Below are 23374 nucleotides of genomic sequence, written 5' to 3'. Positions count from 1 at the left end.
CAGGGTGAGGGAGATAATGGCAAATCCTTAGGGAGAAATTCCAACCATCCAGCAGACCCAATCTGGTGATATTTGTATTGAAACAAGACAAAAACAAATAAACAACCCAACAACAGCAATACACTTCCTCATATAAAACTAGAGGTGGGGAAAACTTCAATCAACACCATAGTGCCCTCAAAGCTCATCACTAAGCTAAGGACCCTGGGACTAAACACCTCCCACTGCAACTGGATCCTGGACTTCCTGACAGGCTGCCCCAGGTGGTAAGGATAGGCAACAACACATCTGTCATGCTAATCCTCAACACTGGGGCCCCTCAGGGGTGCATTCTCAGTCCCCTCCTGTACTCCTGGTTACCCATGACTGCATTGCCAAGCACGACTCCAACACCATCATTAAGTTTGCCGATGACACAACAGTGCTAGGCCTGATCACCGACAACGATGAGACAGCCTATAGGGAGGAGGTCAGAGACCAGGCAATGTGGTCCCAGGATAACAACCTCTCCCTCAACGTGATCAAGACAAAGGAGATGATTGTGGACTACAGGAAAAGGAGGACCATGCATACCCCCATTCTCATCGACGGGGCTGTAGTGGAGCAGGTTGAGATGCTCAGTCTCCGACCGCAAGGCACTACAGAGTGTAGTGCATATGGCCCAGTACATCACTGGGGCCAAGCTGTCTGCCATCCAGGATCACTATACCAGGCAGTGTCAGAGCAAGGCGCTAAAAATTCAGCCACCCTAGTCAGACTGTTCTCTCTGCTACATCACAGCAAGCGGTACCGAAGTGCCAAGTCTATGTCCAAAAGGCTTCTTAACAGCTTCTAGCCCCAAGCCATAAGACTCCTGAACCCCCCCCCTCTTTTACACTGCTGCTACTCTCTGTTTATTATCTATGCATAGTCACTTTACCTCTACTTACATGTACATATTACCTCAATTACCTCGACTAACCTGTGCCCCGCACATTGACTCTGTACTGGTACACCCTGTATATAACCTCGCTACTGTTATTTTGTTGTTGCTCTTTAATTATTTACTATTTTTCTATTTTCTTATTTAAATTTTTTTCTTTGGTTTATTTTAGTAAATACTTTGTTACTTTATTTTTTATAGCTTATGGTTTATTCGCCGTTAGTCAGCACCTCAACATAAAATCATTTTCTCTGGGTGTGCGCTAGCTCATGTTTTTTATTCAAGTAAATACTTTCTTTTTCTTAAAACTGCATTGTTGATTAAGGGCTTGTAAGTAAGCTTTTCACTTGAAGGTCTACACCTGTTGTATTCGGCGCATGTGACGAATAAAACTTGATTTGTTTTAGTAGGTGCTGGAGATGTCTGGGTCAGCTGAGATGAGATTGGCCTCCTCTCTCTTCTTGGAGATGTGGGGGGGGGCTTTGTTGCTGACCTGGTTTGATTGTGGAACTCTGCCTAACGTGGCATTCTTCAGGTCCTTGGCAAAGATTCTGACTCCCTCATGGTCCAGTTGTACATGGTCATACAAGTGTTCACATGTCAGGGTGTGGTGGTGAGAGATGCTGACATTTGGTTGTGAGGAGCAGCTCCGTGGTGATTTCTTGGTAGACATTTTGGATAATTTGCCAGGGGAGATCTTTCCTTGGTAGAAGGGTGGATATATCACGTTTCTCCTTGGAAACAGGGTGTGTGCTTTCTCTGCCAACTTTCTCACTTCCTCAGCTACTCTTTCACCTTTTGTGCACAGGTCATTTGTCCAAGTATGTATGAGAAGGTTGTCAGGATTTTCCAGCTTGACTTGATAGAGCAGTTGTAGTGCACTGTCAGTTGTGGTACACCAGCATTTAGCCATCTGGTATGTGGGGAATAGTCTCCTATCTTCCAGATACATCCTATTAGAGTCTAACAGAACGGGAGTTTTGGGAGGTATCCTGGGTTGAACTGGATCCTGTCCTCGGGAGGTGTTCAGCTGAACATGGTCAGACTGCTGGGAGGTTGGTGAGGCAGGGTAGGGTGTGGCAGGCTGGGAGTTTGGCAGGTCAGGGTAAGTTGTGGCAGGCTGGGAGGTTGGCAGGTCGAGGTGGACCCTGTAAAATGTAAAAACAATGTTGTAACACTCCTGGGCCTACTCACCCAAGCAAAATAGCCTTCCTTTTCCCAGTGCAATTTCACTTTTAGAAATCCAAAGACCCCTATCAGGTCTACATTGATCTGACAATTGTAAGAATTATAAGAGTCACGAGTAGACCTTTAGTGTTACTGACAACTATTCTGTTCGCTGCAGTGAAAAGTATTAATTGCAGTGGAAACATATTTCACCACATAGGCCTGCATGTGAGACAGGACTCCTGTATGCAGGCAAGACTGTGTGGGGCTGCTTCTCAGTGTGGTCAAACCACTAGCATGACATAAAAAGGCCGAACACACAATGTGACAGACTGAGGAAACGAGTCAGTGTTCACAAGCAGAGACACGGTCACATATTAATATGATTTGAACTTACAACTGCAGGAGGTTGACTGCCTGCTGGCCCCTGGTCTTCTTCCATAACATCATTGATGTGTCCTCATACAATGCCTTCGCGATATGGAACAAGATCAACCCTACCTGGATGGCTCATAAGAGGAACAAGAGGAGGGTGTTCCTGGAGCAGCTGGGAAAGGCACTTGTAACCCCACACATTCAAAGAAGGGAGCGGCTCCCCCGCACAGCAGCCTCTGCAGCGCTTGTGAAAGCTGTTCAGGGGGCTGAATATTGTCCTGATCCGCCTGAAGCTAAAGCTGGGGCAGGCAAGAGGAGGAGATGTCAATTCTGCCCTCCCAAAAGAGGACTGTAAAACAAATACTATGTGCTGCCCATGTGAGAAATACATCTGCAAAGTCCATGCACACACACTTGCATACTGTCCTACATGTGCTAGTTAGAATTGATTGATATATGTTCTTCAAGTTTTTGTTTTGTATCTATATTATTTTATTCATATTTATTGTTGTTGTTTATACACCTTGTGGGTGGGGGGGCAATGGTTAAAAAATGGGATAAGACTAGTATTTTGTAGTTGATTTCCTCATTGTACAGTATATAAGGATATATCACTATGTTGCCAAAAAAGTTCAAGACTGTTATTGTTTCCCTTCAATAAAATGCTTTCAAAACTACTTTCTGCATGTTTCTGCTACTTTCTTAGGCTATACGAGTGCTATCTCTTGCTAAAAAATGTATGTTTACACCTATGCAGTACCTTTAGCAATAATAATAAACTTCTACTTAGTGAGGAAAACAACTATGACAGGTGTTTTGTAATAAAAATGTGTGGTGTCAACTGATTAAATGCAGTATTTCTACATTGTGAAGAGGGAAAACTCAGATATTCACAAAGTTTCTTCAGGTTGTTTCTTCATGCAAAATAGATTTAGGGTTTAAAATTCAATTAAGCTGCTTTATTTTAGGGGTTTAGTGAAGGCAGATAATATTTTACCCTTAAGACAAGGGGAGTATACAGAATGTTAAGACTACACAAGGGTTAATTTGAGTCGTTTTTTTGGGGGGGGGGTCTGTATTTTACTTTACTATTTATCTTTTTGACAACTTTTACTTTACTCCACTACATTCCTAAAGAAAATAATGTACTTTTTTCTCCATACATTTTCCCTGGCACCCAAAAGTACTCATTACATTTTGAATGCTTAGCAGGACAAAACAATTGTCCAAATCACACACTTATTAAGAGAACATGCCTGGTCATCCCTACTGCCTCTGATCTGGCAGACTCACTAAACACAAATGCTTAGTTTGTAAATTAAGTGTGAGTGTTGGAGTGTGCCCCTGGCTATCTGTAAATAAAAAATAAAAAAAGACAATCGTGCCTTCTGGTTTGAAATTATTTATATTTTTACTTTTGATACTTAAGTATATTTTTGTAATTACATTTATTTTTGATACTTAAGTTGATTTAAAACCAAGTACTTTTAGACTTTTACTCTAGTAGTATTTCACTGGGTGACTTTCACTTTTACTTGAGTCATTTTTAATTAAGGTATCTTTACTTTTACTCAAGTATGACAATTGGGTACTTTTTCCACCACTGATTATTGATATACATTACTTCTGTTTAGAAGATAATTACATTTTAGTAATTTAGCAGTCACTTTTCAACAGTCTGCAGCTGCTTATAATCAGAATATTTTTGCAGTGTCCATATGTACAGAATTCCTCCCTTTTCCCTACTACTAGTAGGACAACCGTCATGCCCCTCATCTCTTTTTCTGTGTTGTCAACACAAAACCTTGTTTCAACAAATAACACATAGGCTAACACCTGCATTAGTCCTCTGTCATGCTGCAATGTTCCCCTGACCCTGAAATTCAAAGAATACAATCTAGGCTATTTAAGAGGCTGTCGTGGAAAATGACGTTGGGTGGTAATGAAATATCTCTGTAAAGTCATGTGTTTTTTAAGTGATATCCTTGACTTTTATTTTGGAGAAAAAAACAACAGTCAATTGGGGAAGAACTTCCCTCACTCAGAGAAACCATTTCCATGTGAACTTAATTTCTGACTAAATATTAAACTACTCATCCTAGCAATTATTTCCTGACCCCAACCATCACATTAGGCCTGTAAATAACTAAGGACTGTGATGACTACATTGCAGACTTGCAGCAAAACATGTACTAATGATTGTATGTCATTGTCATCTTCAGTGCAGTCTGGCATCAGATCGCAAAATCACATGCATGCAGTTACTGACATGTTAAACACTTATCCAGGTGTTGTGAGATTTAGTGTGCAACTGTTTTACAGCCCTCGCTGGAATGCAGTCGTTGTGTTGATATTGAGTCTCTCTCTGTCCACAGTACTCTGTGTTTCCCAACCAACAGTCCAGTCTGAGACTCAGCGGGTGAATGGCATCGTGGGACAGTCGTTCTCTTTTCCAGAGAGGGTGATCAAGTCTGCCAATTTACTTTACGGAGAACTTGGCAGTATTGCAAATGTGTACCCTGGTAAAGAAGGCAAAATCACCCTCGGGAAGAGATTTGAAAATCGTATCAACTTGAACAGTGATACAAGATACTTCACTCTGTCAGACCTTAAGATAGACGATGCTGGGGTTTATACTGTGGAGAATACAGATGAAGGGGAAAAAAACAAATTTGAGCTCACTGTATACAGTAAGTGTGTGTGTGTGTGTGTGTGTGTGTGTGTGTGTGTGTGTGTGTGTGTGTGTGTGTGTGTGTGTGTGTGTGTGTGTGTGTGTGTGTGTGTGTGTGTGTGTGGCGTGCGTGTATATTACATAAACATTAAATATAGGTTCCAATTCCAATGTATTCATAATTTTTCTTCCAGATTTTGTTTCCAAACCTCAGGTGACAGAGTGTGACAGCAGCTCCTGTAGTGTGGTGTGTTGTGTGCACAACGAAAAAGAGGTGACCTTGACCTTGTACAGGGGAGAGGAATTACTAAACCAGACCAGCAGTCCTGATCTCACCAAAGATCTATCTCTCCGTTTGGAGGTAGAGGGAAAGGACTACAACTCCACTTACAGCTGTGTGGCTTTTAACCCTATCAGTAATGAGACAGTTCCTATCCCAAAATGTTGCAGCAAAGATGGTCATCCTAATGATGCAGGTAAGAGCAATTGTGAATGAAAGCCATCTGGAAAATAGCAATTACCAAGTGAAAGTGAAGTGTAGTTGAGCTCATTCAAAACATTTTACAAAACTCATTTCCTTGTGTCATTTATTTCAGACAGTGATGAGAGGGGTCGGGGTATTCTTATTATTGCTGTAATCTGCGTTTTGGTTGCCTTGGGGCTGGTTGGACTTGCAATCTATCTAAAGAAGAGTAGAAATGGACAACCAAAAGGCAGGTATTTATCTTTTAGAGGTGTGAGGTCACCCCCCAAAGTCAAAGCATGCTTAGCCTTTTTTCATGTATCTTTTAATATACATTTTTTTGATCAAGGGTAGTGTTTTGGAAAAGGTAGGAAATGTTTGCTTGAACACAGGATGCAGTTCAAATAAAGTGGCACATCTTCCACACTTCCTCTGCTTGTTCAGACAGTGTCATTATTCCAGGCAACTTCTCTAAATGTTGAAAAAGCAGAAGGCGCGCACACACACACACTCTCTCTGACAATGATTACCTGAATAGCTTTGCTTTTCTGACACCAAAAAGACTGTAAGCACAGAGACTGATACCCATAGTATCAAATGAGTCCTGAGTTTACAGGACCTGTCCTGGGCGGTGACCTGTCCTGAGTGTTTCTGTCAGTTAGTCACACCTCACCTTAGGCCAATATTTACTTTCCTTTATGTCTCTTCATAGATTCATCTCAAAAAGTCCAAGTTGACATTGTGTATGCAACGATAACTCCTAAAAAACAAGCAGATAATCAGGTTAGTAAAAATGCTACAGGCTGATAGCTTGTCTGCTGTCAGGCTGACAGCAGCATTTGCAGCCCTCATGGCGACAGGTGTAGGCTTTAGCTCTGTGCCAGGCATTAATGTGGTCTTGAGTTGCACAGACCACATGAGTATGATACGCAGCCTTATGTCATTGCAACCAGTTTTGCCCATATGATATGGTTGGTTTGCACAATGAGAAGCCACACAGCACAAATGGTATATAGTAATGCCTTTGATCTACACATAGTCTTTATCAGTATTTGCAAAGTCTGTGGGCTTTTAAAGCTTGCCCTTGTGGTTCCTCCCACTAGCTTTAGGAATGGTCCTATGTGTGTTGTGTTGACTGTTGAGTTACCTACTGCAGAACAAAGAGGATAGACAAGAGAGCATGTCCTGTTTCTAATAAAGCATAAGATCATTTTTTTGGTTTGTTACTTTCCTACCCCTTTAATCTCCCCTCTCTCTGCCCTGTCCCTCTCTGTCCTTCCCTCCCTCCCTCCCCTACCTCCCTCCCACTCCCTACACCTACTTCCCTCGCACTCCCTTTCCCTGTCTTTCCCTGTCCCTCTCCATCTCTCCCACTCCCTCCCGTACCTCCCTCCCTCCCTTCCTCCCACTCCCTCCCTCCCACTCCCTTTCCCTGTCACTCTCCATCCTTCCCTCCTGTACCTCCCTCCCTCACCCTGCCTAGGAGGAGCGAACAGGTGTACCAGAACTGGATTCACTTAGAGACAAACCAAAACTGACATCAGTTTATGATACACTCCAATCACATCGTATGGCTGCCAGCGGGGATGTTGACACAGCATGAAGAAGCAAAGCGGGAAGTCACTGAGAAACCGACATGATAATTCACATCCTGGAGAGGACGGCATATCATGAAGAGGATGTTGAAACAAAATGAAAGTAAAAAAATATTCACCCAGAAAACCTTTTAGAGACACAGTTGTTGAGAAACTTCCCCTGAAACTTTTGAGCTGATGTTATAATTTCAGGCTTTCTTTGTAGGTCATTCTCACAGACCTTCTGTCAAACAGGGGTCTTGAAGACATCCACTGGTACGGACCAATTCCATAACTATGCATTGAGTTAGTAGCAGGATCTGTATAATCACTCTTTTCAAGTGCCTTTTGTCCCAAATCCCAATTTATAGGTTCAAACAAATGGAACTTATATTTTAATCCAATTCCCTAGTGTGTTTGCTATGCTACTGCTGGGCCAAAGCTTATTTTAAGTACTGACTGTTCTGTTGTTTAAATGTAGGTCCCTCCCCGTATCGATTTATAGCTAGTTATTGTTTAGCTTGCCAGAGGATAGCAGCTGTGTACATATTGTAAAAAGAGCAGGCGTTTGAGATAAAGCCACCTACTCCTTAGAAGCAATGGCTGTTAGGCTACTTTAGAAAAACAAAAGGTCCATAGATGTATTTTTTCCTTTCACCCTGTACGTTGTATTGAAACATTTCTGAGGGTTGATCTTGATTTGCCGTTTGATCTTCAGTGACATTTTCCTCTTCTTAGCGTTTTTCACAAAATGTAGGTCTGGGCTGAATTGTAACTCTTAATTAGCTCATTTTGTTTATTATGATGGACCATCTATTGGTTATCCCTATCTATGTGTTTAAAAAATATATATTTAACCTTTATTTAACTAGGCGAGTCAGTTAAGAACACATTCTTATTTACAATGACGGCCTACCAAAAGGCAAAAGGCCTCCTGCGGGGATGGGACAAAACACACATCATGACAAGAGAGACACTACAACCCTACATAAAGAGACACCTAAGACGACAACATAGCATGGCAGCAACACATGACAACACAACATGGTAGCAACACCACGTGGCAGCAGCACAACATGGCAACAGCACAAAACATGGTACCAATATTGTTGGGCACAGACAACAGCACAAAGGGCAAGAAGGTAGAGACAACAACACATTACGCGAAACAGCCACAACTGTCAGTAAGAGTGTCCATGATTGAGTCTTTGAATGAAGAGATGGAGATAAAACTGTCCAGTTTGAGTGTTTTTTTCAGCTCGTTCCAGTCGCTAGCTGCAGCAAACTGAAAAGAGGAGCGACCCAGGGATGTGTGTGCTTTGGGGACCTTTAACAGAATGTGACTGGCAGAACGGGTGTTATGTGGAGGATGAGGGCTGCAGTAGGTATCTCAGATAGGGGGGAGTGAGGCCTAGGAGGGTTTTATAAATAACCAACAACCAGTGGGTCTTGTGATGGTTGTACAGAGATGACCAGTTTACAGAGGAGTATAAAGTGCAGTGATGTGTCCTATAAGGAGCATTGGTGGCAAATCTAATGGCCGATGGTAAAGAACATCTAGCCGCTCGAGAGCACCCTTACCTGCCGATCTATAAATTACGTCTCCGTGATCTAGCATGGGTAGGATGCTCATCTGAATCAGGGTTAGTTTGACAGCTGGGGCGAAAAAGGAGCGATTACAATAGAGGAAACCAAGTCTAAATTGAACATTAGCCTGCAGCTTTGATATCTGCTGAGAGAAGGACAGTGTACCATCTAGCCATACTCCCAAATACTTGTATGAGGTGACTACCTCAAACTCTAAACCCTCAGAGGCAGTAATCACACCGGTGGGGAGAGGGACATTCTTCTTACCAAACCACATGACCTTTGTTTTGGAAGTGTTCAGAACAAGGTTAAGTGCAGAGAAATATGGAACGCCGTTCGGGTGTTTACACGTCAAACGACACAATTCTATAAGGTCCTAATCCAGGCACTTGTCATCTCCCGTCTGGATTATTGCAACTCGCTGTTGGCTGGGCTCCCTGCCTGTGCCATTAAACCCCTACAACTCATCCAGAACGCCGCAGCCCGTCTGGTGTTCAACCTTCCCAAGTTCTCTCACGTCACCCCGCTCCTCCGCTTTCTCCACTGGCTTCCAGTCGAAGCTCGCATCCGCTACAAGACCATGGTGCTTGCCTACGGAGCTGTGAGGGGAACGGCACCTCCGTACCTTCAGGCTCTGATCAGGCCCTACACCCAAACAAGGGCACTCCGTTCATCCACCTCTGGCCTGCTCGCCTCCCTACCTCTGAGGAAGCACAGTTCCCGCTCAGCCCAGTCAAAACTGTTCGCTGCTCTGGCACCCCAATGGTGGAACAAGCTCCCTCACGACGCCAGGACAGCGGAGTCAATCACCACCTTCCGGAGACACCTGAAACCCCACCTCTTCAAGGAATACCTGGGATAGGATAAAGTAATCCTTCTAACCCCCCCCTTAAAAGATTTAGATGCACTATTGTAAAGTGGTTGTTCCACTGGATATTATAGGTGAATGCACCAATTTGTAAGTCGCTCTGGATAAGAGCGTCTGCTAAATGACTAAAATGTAAAATGTAAAATGTATAATAGAATGTTGTGTGTGATGAATTTGCACATGCAAGCCAAGCGCCACCACTACTATCAGTAGCATTGTCAAAGCGGTACAAAAAGTCTGCAAACAAGCACACACTGGCCACGAATGATGTGTTAACAATACTGCATTGGTAATAAGGCATTATTTGTTCGACCGCAACTTCTTTGGTATTTAGCTAGCTTTAGCATAGCTAGCACCAATACAACTTGTCGTTTTGCTGTGTTTTTTGGGGAAGAACATTTTTTGCATCAAATCCATCAGCTAGCTTGGGGAAGGGTAGGTGCGCGAGACAACTTTACCAGCATCATAGCGATATGTATCGATTAATCGTTGTGATATATGAAAGATGAGTGATAGTGTAATCAATGTGTAATAACTACGTAAAAAATGTATGAACGCGTTAAATTATTATGTGACGTGCAGTCATATTCAGGTCCTGATTGGTCAACAAGCTTATTTGACACATCAAATAGTGTTATTTAACGTGTATCTTCTTTGACACATAAAGACCCAAACGGCGTTCCATAGAGAAAGCTTGTTGGACACTAAGAAAACTTTGGTGTAGATCGTTTAACACAAAATCCGGGGAGGGGCCAGCTGAGTAAAAGACTGTATCATCTGCATATAAATTGTCATGACGTTGCCCTCTTTGGGTACAGCGAGCACAGTTGACCCCCTCCCCCTGCACCTCCCCCTGCACTTCTTCACCATCTCCCTCTGTCTCCTACACCCAGGCTGCTGTGGTCAGAAGGGGTCATAAATTCCTAAGAAAATATCCCACCTCATGGCCACAGTATAAAGAGACACAGTTTCAAAAAGGCTTTACAACGAAAGCAAAAACATTAGATTATGTCAGCAGAGTACCAAGCCAGAAATAATCAGACACCCATTTTTCAAGCCAGCATATAATGTCACCAAAACCCAGAAGACAGCTAAATGCAGCACTCACCTTTGATGATCTTCATCAGATGACAACCCTAGGACATTATGTTATACAATACATGCATGTTTTGTTCAATCAAGTTCATATTTATATCAAAAACCAGCTTTTTACATTAGCATGTGACGTTCAGAACTAGCATACTTCCGGGGAATTCGCTAACATTTTACTAAATTACTCACGATAAACGTTCACAAAAAGCATAACAATTATTTTAAGAATTATAGATACAGACCTCCTCTATGCACTCGATATGTCCGATTTTAAAATAGCTTTTTGGTGAAAGCACATTTTGCAATATTCTAAGTACATAGCCCAGGCATCACGGGCTCGCTATTTAGACACCCGGCAAGTTTAGCACTCACCATAATCATATTTACTATTATAAAAGTTTCATTACCTTTTGTTGTCTTCGTCAGAATGCACTCCCAGGACTGCTACTTCAATAACAAATGTTGGTTTGGTACAAAATAATCCATCGTTATATCCGAATAGCGGCGTTTTGTTCGTGCGTTCCAGACACTATCCGAAATGGTAAAGAAGGGTCGTGCGCATGGCGCAATTCGTGACAAAAAAATTCGAAATATTCCATTACCGTACTTCGAAGCATGTCAACCGCTGTTTAAAATCAATTTTTATGCCATTTTTCTCGTAGAAAAGCGATAATATTCCGACAGGGAATCTCCTTTTCGGCAAACAGAGGAAAAAATCACAAAGGCGGGGGCGGTCGGGTCAGGCGCCTAAGCCCAGTGTCCCTTGATCGGCCACTTGAGAAAGGCGATAATGTGTTTCAGCCTGGGGCTGGGATGACGACATTCTGTTTTTTCCCGGGCTCTGAGCGCCTATGGACGACGTAGGAAGTGTCACGTTAGAGCAGAGATCCTTAGTAAAAGATAGAGATGGAAAAGAAGTTCAAGAAATGGTCAGACAGGCCACTTCCTGTAAAGGAATCTCTCAGGTTTTGACCTGCCATTTGAGTTCTGTTATACTCACAGACACCATTCAAACAGTTTTAGAAACTTTAGGGTGTTTTCTATCCATATGTAATAAGTATATGCATATTCTAGTTACTGGGTAGGAGTGGTAACCAGATTAAATCGGGTATGTTTTTTATCCAGCCGTGTCAATACTGCCCCCTAGCCCTAACAGGTTAACTCTGTAGTGCTTTCTCAGCTGACCCACACTCCCCTTTTGTCTAACAAGCCGCCATGCCGGTTTAGCCCACTAGGGCACATTCTGCTATCATTTCCTTGTAACCATATCTGTTTGTTATGCATTTCTGTGAATTACTTAGATTAGTAAATAAATGATTTTAAGACAAATGATGTATGGATTACTCATAGTGAAGACTGGGTTCGTGCAGATAACCAACAATTTACGACGTTTGGAATGAGACTGACGAGGTAAATAACACATCATTAATCAGGAGACTAATCGATCAGATATTATAATATCTGAAAGTTATATTAGGAAAATTATAACTTTGTAATCTGAATATTTTCCTTGGTGCCCAGACCTTCTAGTTAATTACAGTTACACGATTAATCAGTTTAATCGCGTAATAATAATTACAGAGAGTTATTTGATAAACATGTCTTCTGTTTTAATGATGCCAAAGACACGACAAAATGGATGAGAGGGCTTCCTACTGCCTGAGTGAGCTATGTTGTTGATGTAAATTGAGAAGAGCGTGGGGCCTAGGATCGGGCCTTGGGGTACTCCCTTGGTGACAGGCAGTGGCTGAGACAGCAGATGTTCTGACTTTATACACTGCACTCTTTGAGAGAGGTAGTTAGTAAACCAGGCCAAAGACCCCTCAGAGACACTAATACTCCTTAACCGGCCCACAAGAATGGAATGTTCTACAGTACTAAAAGCTTTGGCCTAGTCAATAAAAATAGCAGCACAACATATGTAGCACATCATCCCTTAAAAATACAATCACTCCCTCCTGCAGACTCCTGCTGACACTCCTGCAGACACTATACACTCTCCTTCTATCAGAGCATTTTGTGGTCCACCTACATTAGTGCAACCTTTGTATGGATCTGTGCCTGCAAAGATTACTGTGACCCGAAAATATCAAATCTGTCGATACCATAGTGAGTTGTTGCACTCTAGGCCATTTCATTTTTATGCCACTCGATTTCTGAGTAGTTACTGAGACTGAAAATGAAGACATATTTACCCTTTTCACTATTTTAAAATAACCTCATGACTTATTCAAACTGATGAAAATAAAAATGTTGTACTGAGCTTCAATATATTAAGTCAAAGGCTTACCCATTCCTTTCATTTAAAGTCATACATTGTGTATATTTCCTGATTTTTAACAGTCATCAATACATCAATACCCATGCTTGCAATATATACATGTTTTACGTACCCTATCGCAACCCAAAATATGATTACTCTATTCTCCATTCATGTTTTTGTTGTCATTTAAATCTTTGTAAACAAAGTATGTATTGCTTCAGAATACCTGTGTAAACTGTCATTCCTTGAAGCCAAAGCTGTCTCTATGAGTTTGAGAGGGGAAACATTTCTCCAGAGACATTTCTCCAGAAACACAACTTCAGATTGTGGTTTTAATGTAGCCTACTTCTAGGGTCAAATAGGAGGGATCACGATAATTGTTTGGTGGTTTCTCTATTTTAGTGACTTTAATTGTGTGTGACCTTTTGTCATGTCACTTTGCATGCCAGGTAGCCGCACATTTGTAGACAATAATGACTGTAAACAGTGATTTACTCATTTGTATTTCAAAATCCTATACAATTTCAAGCATTGTTTAGAGAAAACGTTGGCCTTTTCTTCCAATCCTTTTCCCCCATCTAGTGGTTGAATGTTTTATATTTCAGTATACTGTAAATATTGCACAAAGTTTTGTTCTGAGACAGTGTACTGTAAATTGTGTAAGTGTAGCTTAAATCATGTGCAACCAAAAAGTTATCTTACCTTTCTATGCTTTCGACTGTGATCACGCATGTTTGTGCCATTTATTGTAACGTTATTGTGAGTAACAATTAAAACAGTTGTGAAATATGCCATGGCGATGCTATTTTTATTGTTTATATCACATTTGGTAGCAAAACATGAGATGCCTCGTTGATCATTCTGTGTAGCCTATGTATGTTCATTTTAATATTGTTATATTACTGTGTTAGTGATTTTGTATTATAGATATGTTGTGGTGTAATAATATGTTGTGTTATGTACTGTTTTATTTTGTATGTAATTGCGTAATGGTGATTGGACCCCAGGAAGAGTAGCTGCTGCCTTGGCAACAGCTGATGGGGACCCGGAATAAATACAAATGCAAATGTCATTTTCCAAGAAATTCAGATTGCGCCATGTTGTAATTTGTTAAATTCTAATGTTTCATTACAGGAAATGAGTAACATTCCTGTATAAAACACACATTAGCTTTCAGTCTGTAAGTTTATTTATTTTTATTTAACTTTTATTTAACTAGTCAAGTCAGTTAAGAGCAAATTCGATTGAAGAAGTCTCATTTCATACAAACGCATTTTCATCCACTTTCCCTCTCCTCGCCACCTCTCCTTAATTACTTTTGACCTTTTTCAAAAGCCCATAGAGGACTGCGGAGAGAGAACGCAAGAGTTGAGCAAATCCAATTGAGAAAAGGATCCCTTGTGTTTATGCTAGAGACTTTCTGTTTATTTGCGTGGGCTGCGTCACATTGAAAAGGGTGCAAACAAGGTCATGCATTGCATTTATCTGTTCCTCTGTTGCATCTCAGGTTTGTCCTATTAGCTGTAAATCAGGGTTGACTCCCATTCAACTCATGATTTGGAATTCACCACACCCCTGCACTCTCTAAAGGATGTAGAATTAGAATTTATGTTTGAGTAACAGGAAGTGAATTTAATTCAGTGCAATCAAATATTGTCTATTATATTGACAAGATAGTCAAGTGAACATTCTTAACAATGGAAATACATGTCCTCAAACATGGAATGCAGGTGGGAGGAGGCGAGATGAGTCCTCTATCTATCTCTATGACAACAAGCACAACTCTGATATAAAGTAGTTTTTTTCAAAGTTGCCGAAATGCAATGTGCATTCATAACAACCTAACCATTACGAAACTTATATTAGATCAAATAAGTCTCACGTAGCAAATTAGTAATTACATTTTTTGTTGACCAAATTCAAAACTCATTGACCTCAACACAAAATGTTCTCACTTCGTGGGTTTATTTTCGTGGACAGATTTTGTGGGCAGAGTAAACCTCTTGTTTCGTCGCTTCCTCTCTGGTGCAATTAAAATAAATTCCACTAAGTTATTAAACAGGAGAGTTTCATTGAATCGGAAAGGTCACTCTTCCAGATACCAAAGAATAAATCACTTTTCTCTGGAAAAAAATGTCATATACTCTTTTAACCTTAGTGCTTAGAATAGCCAATTAATTATACTTCCACCAAATTTGTTTGGCTTCTTTTTGTAAGACCTAAGGCCAGGGTCAACTTGTGGGTTAAACTTATGTATTCTGGGAAATGTAGAATTTTTCCAATATTGAACGAAATGTGAGTGATGAATTAAATATAATTACTTTGAATATTTGCATGAAAATCTATTGTTTCAACAATATTTTATATGCTTGTACTGTATATAACGGCATGTTTGATGTTTTATGTAGAAGTATATTTGTATAGACTACTACACCTAATATGTATAAACTACTACACCTAATAACAATACAACACCCGTTCTGCCAGTCACATTCTGTTAAAGGTCCCCAAAGCACACACATCCCTGAGTCGCTCCTCTTTTCAGTTTGCTGCAGCTAGTGACTGGAACAAGCTACAACAAACACTCAAACTGGACAGTTTTATCTCCATCTCTTCAAAGACTCAATCACGGACAGTCTAACTGACAGTTGTGGCTGCTTCGCGGGATGGATTATTGTCTACCTTCTTGTCTTTGTGCTGTTGTCTGTGCCCAATAATGTTTGTACCATGTTGTGCTGTTGCCATGTGTTGCTGCCATGCTATGTTGTTGTCTTAGGTCTGTCTTTATGTAGTGTTGTGGTGTCTTGTCGTGATGTGTGTTTTGCCCTATATTTCTATGTTTAATCCCTGCCCCAGTCCCCGCAGAAGGCCTTTTTGTCACGAATGCTAGGAGTGGTGGTAGGAGTCAGGCGCAGAGAGCAGAGGTAAGGAAAAATGAGATTTATTTTCTCTGGTACGACACGGTCAACGCCAACACAACAGGCGTGTGAACAAAATTACCAACCCATACACAACGAGCACACAGTCCGGAAAGAAAATAATCCAAGCAGATCGCCAGCACATCAAACAAGCACACTGACGATAAAATAATCCCGCACAAACCTGGGCGGGGCTAAACAGGCTTAAATAACCACAAATCAACACACACAAATAAGGAACAGGTGCAAACAATAAGACATACCAACAGAAAAGGAAAAAGGGATCAGCGGCGGCTAGTAGGCCGGCGACGACGACCGCCGCGCGCCGCCCGAGCAGGCAGGGGAGCCACCTTCGGTGGGATTCGTGACATTACCCCCCTCCTGACACGCGGCTCCCGCAGCGCGCCGCCACCGGCCTCGAGGACGACCCGGAGGACGAGGCGCAGGGCGATCCCCATGAAGGCGGTGGAAATCCCTCAGTAGTGAGGGGTCCAAAATGTCCTTCCTAGGTACCCAGCACCTCTCTTCCGCGCCGTACCCCTCCCAGTCGACGAGGTACTGTAGGCCCCCCACCCGACGTCTGGAGTCCAGAATGGCGCGTATCGTATACGCCGGGGACCCCCCAATGTCCAGAGGGGGTGGAGGGACCTCCGGCACCTCACCTTCCTGCAGGGGACCAGCCACCACCGGCCTGAGGAGAGACACATGAAATGAGGGGTTAATACAGTAGTAAGATGGAAGTTGTAACCGGTAACACACCTCATTTATCCTCCTCAGGACTTTAAACGGCCCTACACACTGCGGGCCCAGCTTCCGGCAGGGCAAGCAGAGGGGCTAGGTTTCGAGCCGAGAGCCAGACTCGATCCCCTGGTGCAAACACAGGCGTCTCACTGAGGTGCTGGTCAGCACTCTTCTTCTGCCGTCCACTCGCCTTAGTGAGTGCGTCTTGGACGGCTCTCCAAGTATCCTTTGAGCGCTGCACCCACTCCGCCACCGCAGGAGCCTCGGTCTGGCTCTGGTGCCAAGGAGCCAGGACCGGCTGGTAGCCCAACACGCACTGAAACGGTGACATATTGGTTGATGAGTGACGGAGGGAGTTTTGGGCTACCTCTGCCCATGGGACGTATCTCGCCCACTCCCTGGGCCGGTCCCGGCAATACGTCCTTAGAAACCTACCCACCTCTTGGTTCACTCTCTCCACCTGCCCATTACTCTCGGGGTGGAAACCCGAGGTCAGGCTGACCGAGGCCCCCAATCGTTCCATGAACGCCCTCCAAACTCTGGACGTGAACTGGGGACCCCGATCAGAAACGATGTCCTCGGGCACCCCGTAGTGACGGAAGACATGGGTAAACAGGGCCTCTGCAGTCTGCAGAGCCGTAGGGAGACCGGGCAACGAGATGAGACGGCAGGACTTCGAGAACCGATCCACAACGACCAGGATTGTGGTGTTCCCCTGAGATAAGGGAAGGTCGGTGAGGAAGTCCACTGACAAGTGCGACCACGGCCGTTGTGGAACGGGGAGGGGCTGTAATTTCCCTCTAGGCAGGTGTCGAGGACCCTTGCTCTGAGCGCACACCGAGCAGGAGGAAACATAAAACCGCACATCCTTTACCATGGTGGGCCACCAGTACTTTCCCCTCAGGTTCCGCACTGTCCTCTCGATCCCAGGGTGACCCGAAGAGGGCGAGATTATGGGCCCATCGAATCAATCGATCACGGACACCAAGCGGCACGTACTGAACACCTGCTGGACACTGCGATGGTGCAGGTTCCAACCATAACGCCCGCTCGATCTCCGCGTCCACCTCCCATACCACCGGTGCTACCAAGCACGACACTGGAAGGATGGGAGTTGGATCGATGGCCCTCTCCTCGGTGTCATATAGGCGGGACAGTGCGTCGGCCTTCATGTTTAATGAACCTGGCCGATAGGAGATTGTGAACCGGAATCTAGTAAAGAACATGGCCCACCTGGCCTGACGCGGATTCAGTCTCGAGAGATTACGGTGGTCAGTCCAGATGAGGAAAGGGTGCTTAGCCCCCTCAAGCCAATGTCTCCACACTTTCAGAGCCTTGACTACAGCTAACAACTCCCGGTCCCCCACGCCGTAGTTCTGCTCCGCCGGACCGAGCTTCCTAGAAAAGAAAGCGCACGGGAGGAGTTTTGGTGGCATGCCCGAGCGCAGTGATAGCACGGCCCCCACCCCAGTCTAGGACGCGTCCACCTCCACTATGAATGCCAAAGAGGGGTCCGGATGAGCCAGCACGGGAGCGTCGGTAAACAGCTCCTTCAGATGACTGAAAGCTCTGTTCGCCTCTGCTGACCAGCGCAAGTGCGCCGGACCCCCCTTCAGCAGTGAGGTAATGGGAGCAGCCACCTGACCAAAGCCCCGGATAAACCTCCGGTAGTAATTGGCAAACCCTAAGAACCGCTGCACCTCCTTTACCGTGGTCGGAGTCGGCCAATTACGCACAGCCTTAACGCGGTCACACTCCATCACCACCCCCGAGGTGGAAATGCGATACCCCAGGAAGGAAACGGCTCGTTTGGAAAACACACATTTCTCAGCCTTAACGTACAGGTCATGCTCCAGCAGTCGCCCAAGCACCTTGCGCACCAGGGATACATGCGCGGCGCGTGTGGCGGAATAGATCAGGATGTCATCAATATACACCACCACACCCTGCCCGTGCAGGTCCCTGAGAATCTCATCGACAAAGGATTGAAACACGGCTGGAGCATTCTTTAACCCATACGGCATGACGAGGTACTCATAGTGGCCCGATGTGGTACTAAATGCGGTTTACCACTCGTCTCCTCCCCGGATACGCACCAGATTGTAAGCGCTCCTGAGATCCAGTTTCGTGAAAAAACGCGCTCCGTGAAATTATTCCACCGCCGTAGCGATGAGAGGTAGCGGGTAACTAAACCCCACTGTGATGGAATTTAGACCTCGATAATCAATGCACGGATGCAGACATCCATCCTTTTCTTCACGAAAAGAAACTTGAGGAGACGGGTGACATGGAGGGCCGAATGTACCCCTGTCTCAGAGATTCCGTGACATATGTCTCCATAGCCAGCGTTTCCTCTTGTGACAATGGGTACACTTGACTCCTGGGAAGTGTAGCGTTTACCTGGAGGTTTATCACGCAATCCCCTCGTCGATGAGGTGGTAATCGGGTCGCCCTCTTCTTACAGAAGGCGATAGCCAAATCAACATATTCAAAGGGAATGTGCACAGTGGAAACCTGGTCTGGACTCTCCACCGTCGTCGCACCGATGGAAACTCCTTTACACCTGCCTGAACTCTCCTCTGACCATGGTCAGCTATCTAAGGAGTGCACGGGGAAAGGTTGGTCCAACGACACCAGGGGAATCCCTAGCCTTACAGCGAGCCCACGATCCATAAAGTTTCCAGCTGCGCCTGAATCGACTAGCACCTTATGCTGGAAAGAGGGAGAAAACTCAGGGAAAGTTATAAGTACAAACATATGACCAACAGGGAGCTCTGGGTGAGGTTGGTGCTTACTCACCTGGGGTGAACGAGGAGTGCTCTGCCTGCCATCCCGATTCCCAGAGGAGCTCCTCCAGCACCGGTCGGCAGTGTGTCCTCTCCGACCACACCGGGTACAGGAGGAGCCTCCTCCTCCGGTTCCCCTCGATGCTGCCCCCCCTAGCACCATAGGGATGAGAGCTGGAGGGCCTGGAGGTGGAACCAACAGGGCCCGGTCTGGACGCCCATGGGCAGCCAGCAGGTTGTCGAGATGAATGGATATGTCAATAAGTTCATCCAGGGAGAGGGTAGTGTCCCGACAGGCTAGCTCCCGGCGGACGTCCTCCCGGAGGCTGCAACGATAGTGGTCCATCAGGGCCCTGTCGTTCCACCCCGCTCCAGCAGCCAAGGTCCGGAACTCCAGAGCAAAGTCCTGTGCGCTCCTCGTCTCCTGCCGCAGGTGGAACAGCCGTTCACCCGCCGCCCGGCCTTCTGGTGGGTGGTCGAACACGGCCCGGAAACGGCGGGTGAACTCGGGGTAGTGATCACTTGCCGAGTCTGGGCCATACCACACTGCGTTGGCCCACTCCAGGGAATGACCCGTTAAGCAGGAGACGAGGACGCTCACGCTCTCCTCTCCGGAGGGAGTCGGACGAACAGTAGCCAGGTACAACTTCAGCTGCAGCAGGAACCCCTGGCACCCAGCCGCTGCTCCATCGTACTCCCTGGGGAGAGCCAGGCGTAGGGCCCCGGGTCCGGACGCCGGAGGAGGGGTAGCAGGTGGAGGGGGAAGAGGAGCTGGGGATGCGGTAGGGAGGCCACTCCTCTCCCATCGGTCCATCCTCTCCATCATCTGATCCATAGCTGAACCGATCCGGTAGAAAATGCTGGTATGATGGAGGACCCTTTCCTCCATCAATAGGAGAGGAGGCGCAGCTGCTCCTGCTGACTCCATAAGTCGTGCGGGATTCTGTCACGAATGCTAGGAGTGGTGGTAGGAGGCAGGCGCAGAGAGCAGAGGTAAGGAAAAATTTGATTTATTTTCTCTGGTACGACACGGTCGACGCCAACACAACAGGTGTGTGAACAAAATTACCAACCCATACACAACGGGTACACAGTCCAGAAAGAAAATAATCCAAGCAGATCGCCAGCACATCAAACAAGCACACTGACGATAAAATAATCTCGCACAAACCTGGGCGGGCTAAATAGGCTTAAATAACCACAAATCAACACACACAAATAAGGAACAGGTGCAAACAATAAGACATACCAACAGAAAAGGAAAAAGAGATCAGCGGCGGCTAGTAGGCCGGCGACGACGACCGCCGAACGCCGCCCGAGCAGGCAGGGGAGCCACCTTCGGTGGGATTCGTGACATTTTTGCCTTTTGGTAGGCCGTCATTGTAAATTAGAATTTGTTCTTAACTGACTTGCCTAGTTAAATAAAAGTTTTTTAAAAGATAATACGATAATAATAATATAGAATAGTAGAGGCATTTTAATTTAACTGAATTCATTTATATTTCCTTTAATTAAATTCCTTATCATGTTTACTAATTCGATTCGAATTCAATTCAAATTCAAGAATTTCATTGGAATTTGAGGCATTCTCAATTCAGTTCTTAATTGAGCCCAACCCTGTTTTGCTATGGAAGATTGACAGTATTGTTTAAAAAATAAACTGATATTCCCATTCAAGTCAGCGTTGTCTGATAGGTGTGTGGCCCTCCAACCATCTTTGAGGTACCATTTGAAAGTTGAAACTTCTATTGTATTCCCATTTTAGTACATTTAACTGCCAAAACATGACTCCCACCCTGTATTCAAGAGCATGCTGAATTGAGCCCAACCCTGCTGTGAATCTCTTCTGGGAAGACTTCACATTTGTACCCTATAGATTGTGACATTAGCCTGGCTCAGACTGGAATGACGGACTCTGGCCAAAAGGGGGATACCCTGCCACACACCGAGGGAGAACATACAACCCTTAGTCAGAGGAGTGAATGGAAGTACTGAATCTCTTCATGATTTTCATATGCCTGGACCTACAGTGCATTCGGAAAGTATACAGACCCCTTTACATTTTCCAAATTTTGTTACGTTACAGCATTATTCTAAAATTGATTAAATTATCATTTTTTTCCTCACACAATACCCTATAATGACAAAGCGAAAACAGGTTTTTAGAAGAAGAAAAAAACAGAAATACCATATTTACATTTTATTCAGACCCTATGAGACTCGAAATTGAGCTCAGGCGCATCCTGTTTCTATTGATCATCCTTGAGGTGTTTCAACAACTTGATTGGAGTCCACCTGTGGTAAATTCATTTGATTGGAAATGATTTGGAAAAGTCTCACAGTTGACAGTGCATGTCAGAGCAAAAGGTTGAAGGAATGAGGTCGAAGGAATTGTCTGTAGAGCTGCGAGACAGGATTGATCTGGGGAAGGGTACCAAAACATTTCTGTAGTATGGAAGGTCCCCAAGAACAGAGTGGCCTCTATCATTCTGAAATGGAAGAAGTTTGGAACCACCATGACTCTTCCTAGAGCTGGCCGCCCGGCCAAACTTAGCAATCGGGGGAGAAGGGCCTTGGTCAGGGAGGTAACCAAGAACCCGATGGTCACTCTGACAGAGCTCGAGAGTTCCTCTGTGGAGATGGGAGTACCTTCCAGAAGGACAACCATCTCTGCAGCACTCTACCAATCAGGCCTTTATGGTAGAGTGGCCAGATGGAAGCCACTCCTCAGTAAAAGGCACATGACAGCCCGCTTGGAGTTTGCCAAAAGGCCTCTAAAGGACTCTCAGACCATGAGAAACAAGATTCTCTGGTCTGTTGAAACCAAGATTGAACACTTTGGCTGGATTGCCAAGCGTCACGTCTGGAGGAAACCTGGAACCATCCCTACGGTGAAGCATGTTGGTGGCAGCTTCATGCTGTGGGGATTTCTTTCAGTGGCAGGGACTGGGAGACTAGTCAGGATCGACGGAAAGATGAACGGAGTGAAATACAGATGAGAACCTGCTCCAGATTGCTCAGGACCTCCGACTGGGGGTGAAGATTCACCTTCCAACAGGACAACGACCCTAAGCACACAGCCAAGACAACACAGAAGTGGCTTCAGGACAAGTCTCTGAATGTCCTTGAGTGGCCCAGCCAGAGCCCGGACTTGAACCCGTTCGAACATCTCTGGAAAGACCTGGAAATAGCTGTGCAGCGACTCTCCCCATCCAACATGACAGAGCTTGAGACAATCTGCAGAGAAGAATGTTTAGAAACTCCCCAAATACAGGTGTGCCAAGCTTGTAGTGTCATACCTAAGAAGACTAGAGCCTGTAATCACTGCCAAAGGTCCTCCAACAAAGTGTTGAGTAAAGGGTCTGAATACTTATGTAAATGTGATATTTCAGTTTTTTTGTTTTTTTATAAATGTGCAAGAATTTCTCAAAACCAGTTTTTGCTTTGTCATTATGGGGTATTGTGTGTAGATTGTAAAATGATTTAGTCAATTTTAAAATAAGGCTGTAACGTAACTAAATGTGGAAAAAGTCAAGGTGTCTGAATACTTTCCGAATGCACTGTATATACTGAATCTACTTCGTACTGACATTGCTTCTGTAGCTCATCTCACTGTACACACAACAGTTAGAGCTAAGTTCACTAGAGACAATAGATTTAGTTTAATTGAGAATGTTTCTCTCTTGTAGGCATACATACATGCATACATACATACGGTATCTCTTCATTATTTAGGCAAAAATGCCTAAACAATCTAATCTGAATTCCCTGTCTCTCTCTCTCTCTCTCTGTGTGTGTGTTCCAGCAAAGGAGGAGTCAGAGAGAAGCTCCAATCAGAGCTTAGAGGGAGGTGCACGTCATTGTGTGATGGAACCCCAGCAGTACAGGAGGTGCAGAGCCACTGCCTCACACACGCCTATGTGGAACTCCTCATCACAGAGGGCAAC

The 23374-nt window shown here is 44.6% G+C and overlaps 1 protein-coding gene across 7 annotated transcripts in view; it reads left to right on the top strand.

Moving 5' to 3' along the window:
* The window catches only part of LOC106609968 (SLAM family member 5), a 45423-nt gene extending 37388 nt beyond the window's left edge, over positions 1-8035 (top strand). For 3 of the 7 annotated variants that reach the window (XM_045722653.1, XM_045722654.1, XM_014209046.2), the window contains 5 exons: positions 4840-5154; positions 5330-5611; positions 5732-5848; positions 6311-6381; positions 7082-8035. In XM_045722653.1, the coding sequence (XP_045578609.1) occupies positions 4840-5154; positions 5330-5611; positions 5732-5848; positions 6311-6381; positions 7082-7201 (905 nt within the window). In that variant the 3' untranslated portion in view covers positions 7202-8035. Of the gene's footprint in view, positions 1-4839; positions 5155-5329; positions 5612-5731; positions 5853-6310; positions 6382-7081 lie in introns of all 7 variants that reach the window. The other 4 variants (XM_045722657.1, XM_045722655.1, XM_045722656.1 and 1 more) reach the window with 4 other exon arrangements.
* The last annotated feature ends 15339 nt before the right edge of the window (positions 8036-23374 follow it).

Source organism: Salmo salar, chromosome ssa08 (assembly GCF_905237065.1).
Source record: "Salmo salar chromosome ssa08, Ssal_v3.1, whole genome shotgun sequence".
Classification (NCBI taxonomy): domain Eukaryota; kingdom Metazoa; phylum Chordata; class Actinopteri; order Salmoniformes; family Salmonidae; genus Salmo; species Salmo salar.
The sequence above is the reverse complement of the archived record's forward strand: the minus strand, read 5'-3'. Positions and strand labels throughout refer to the sequence as shown.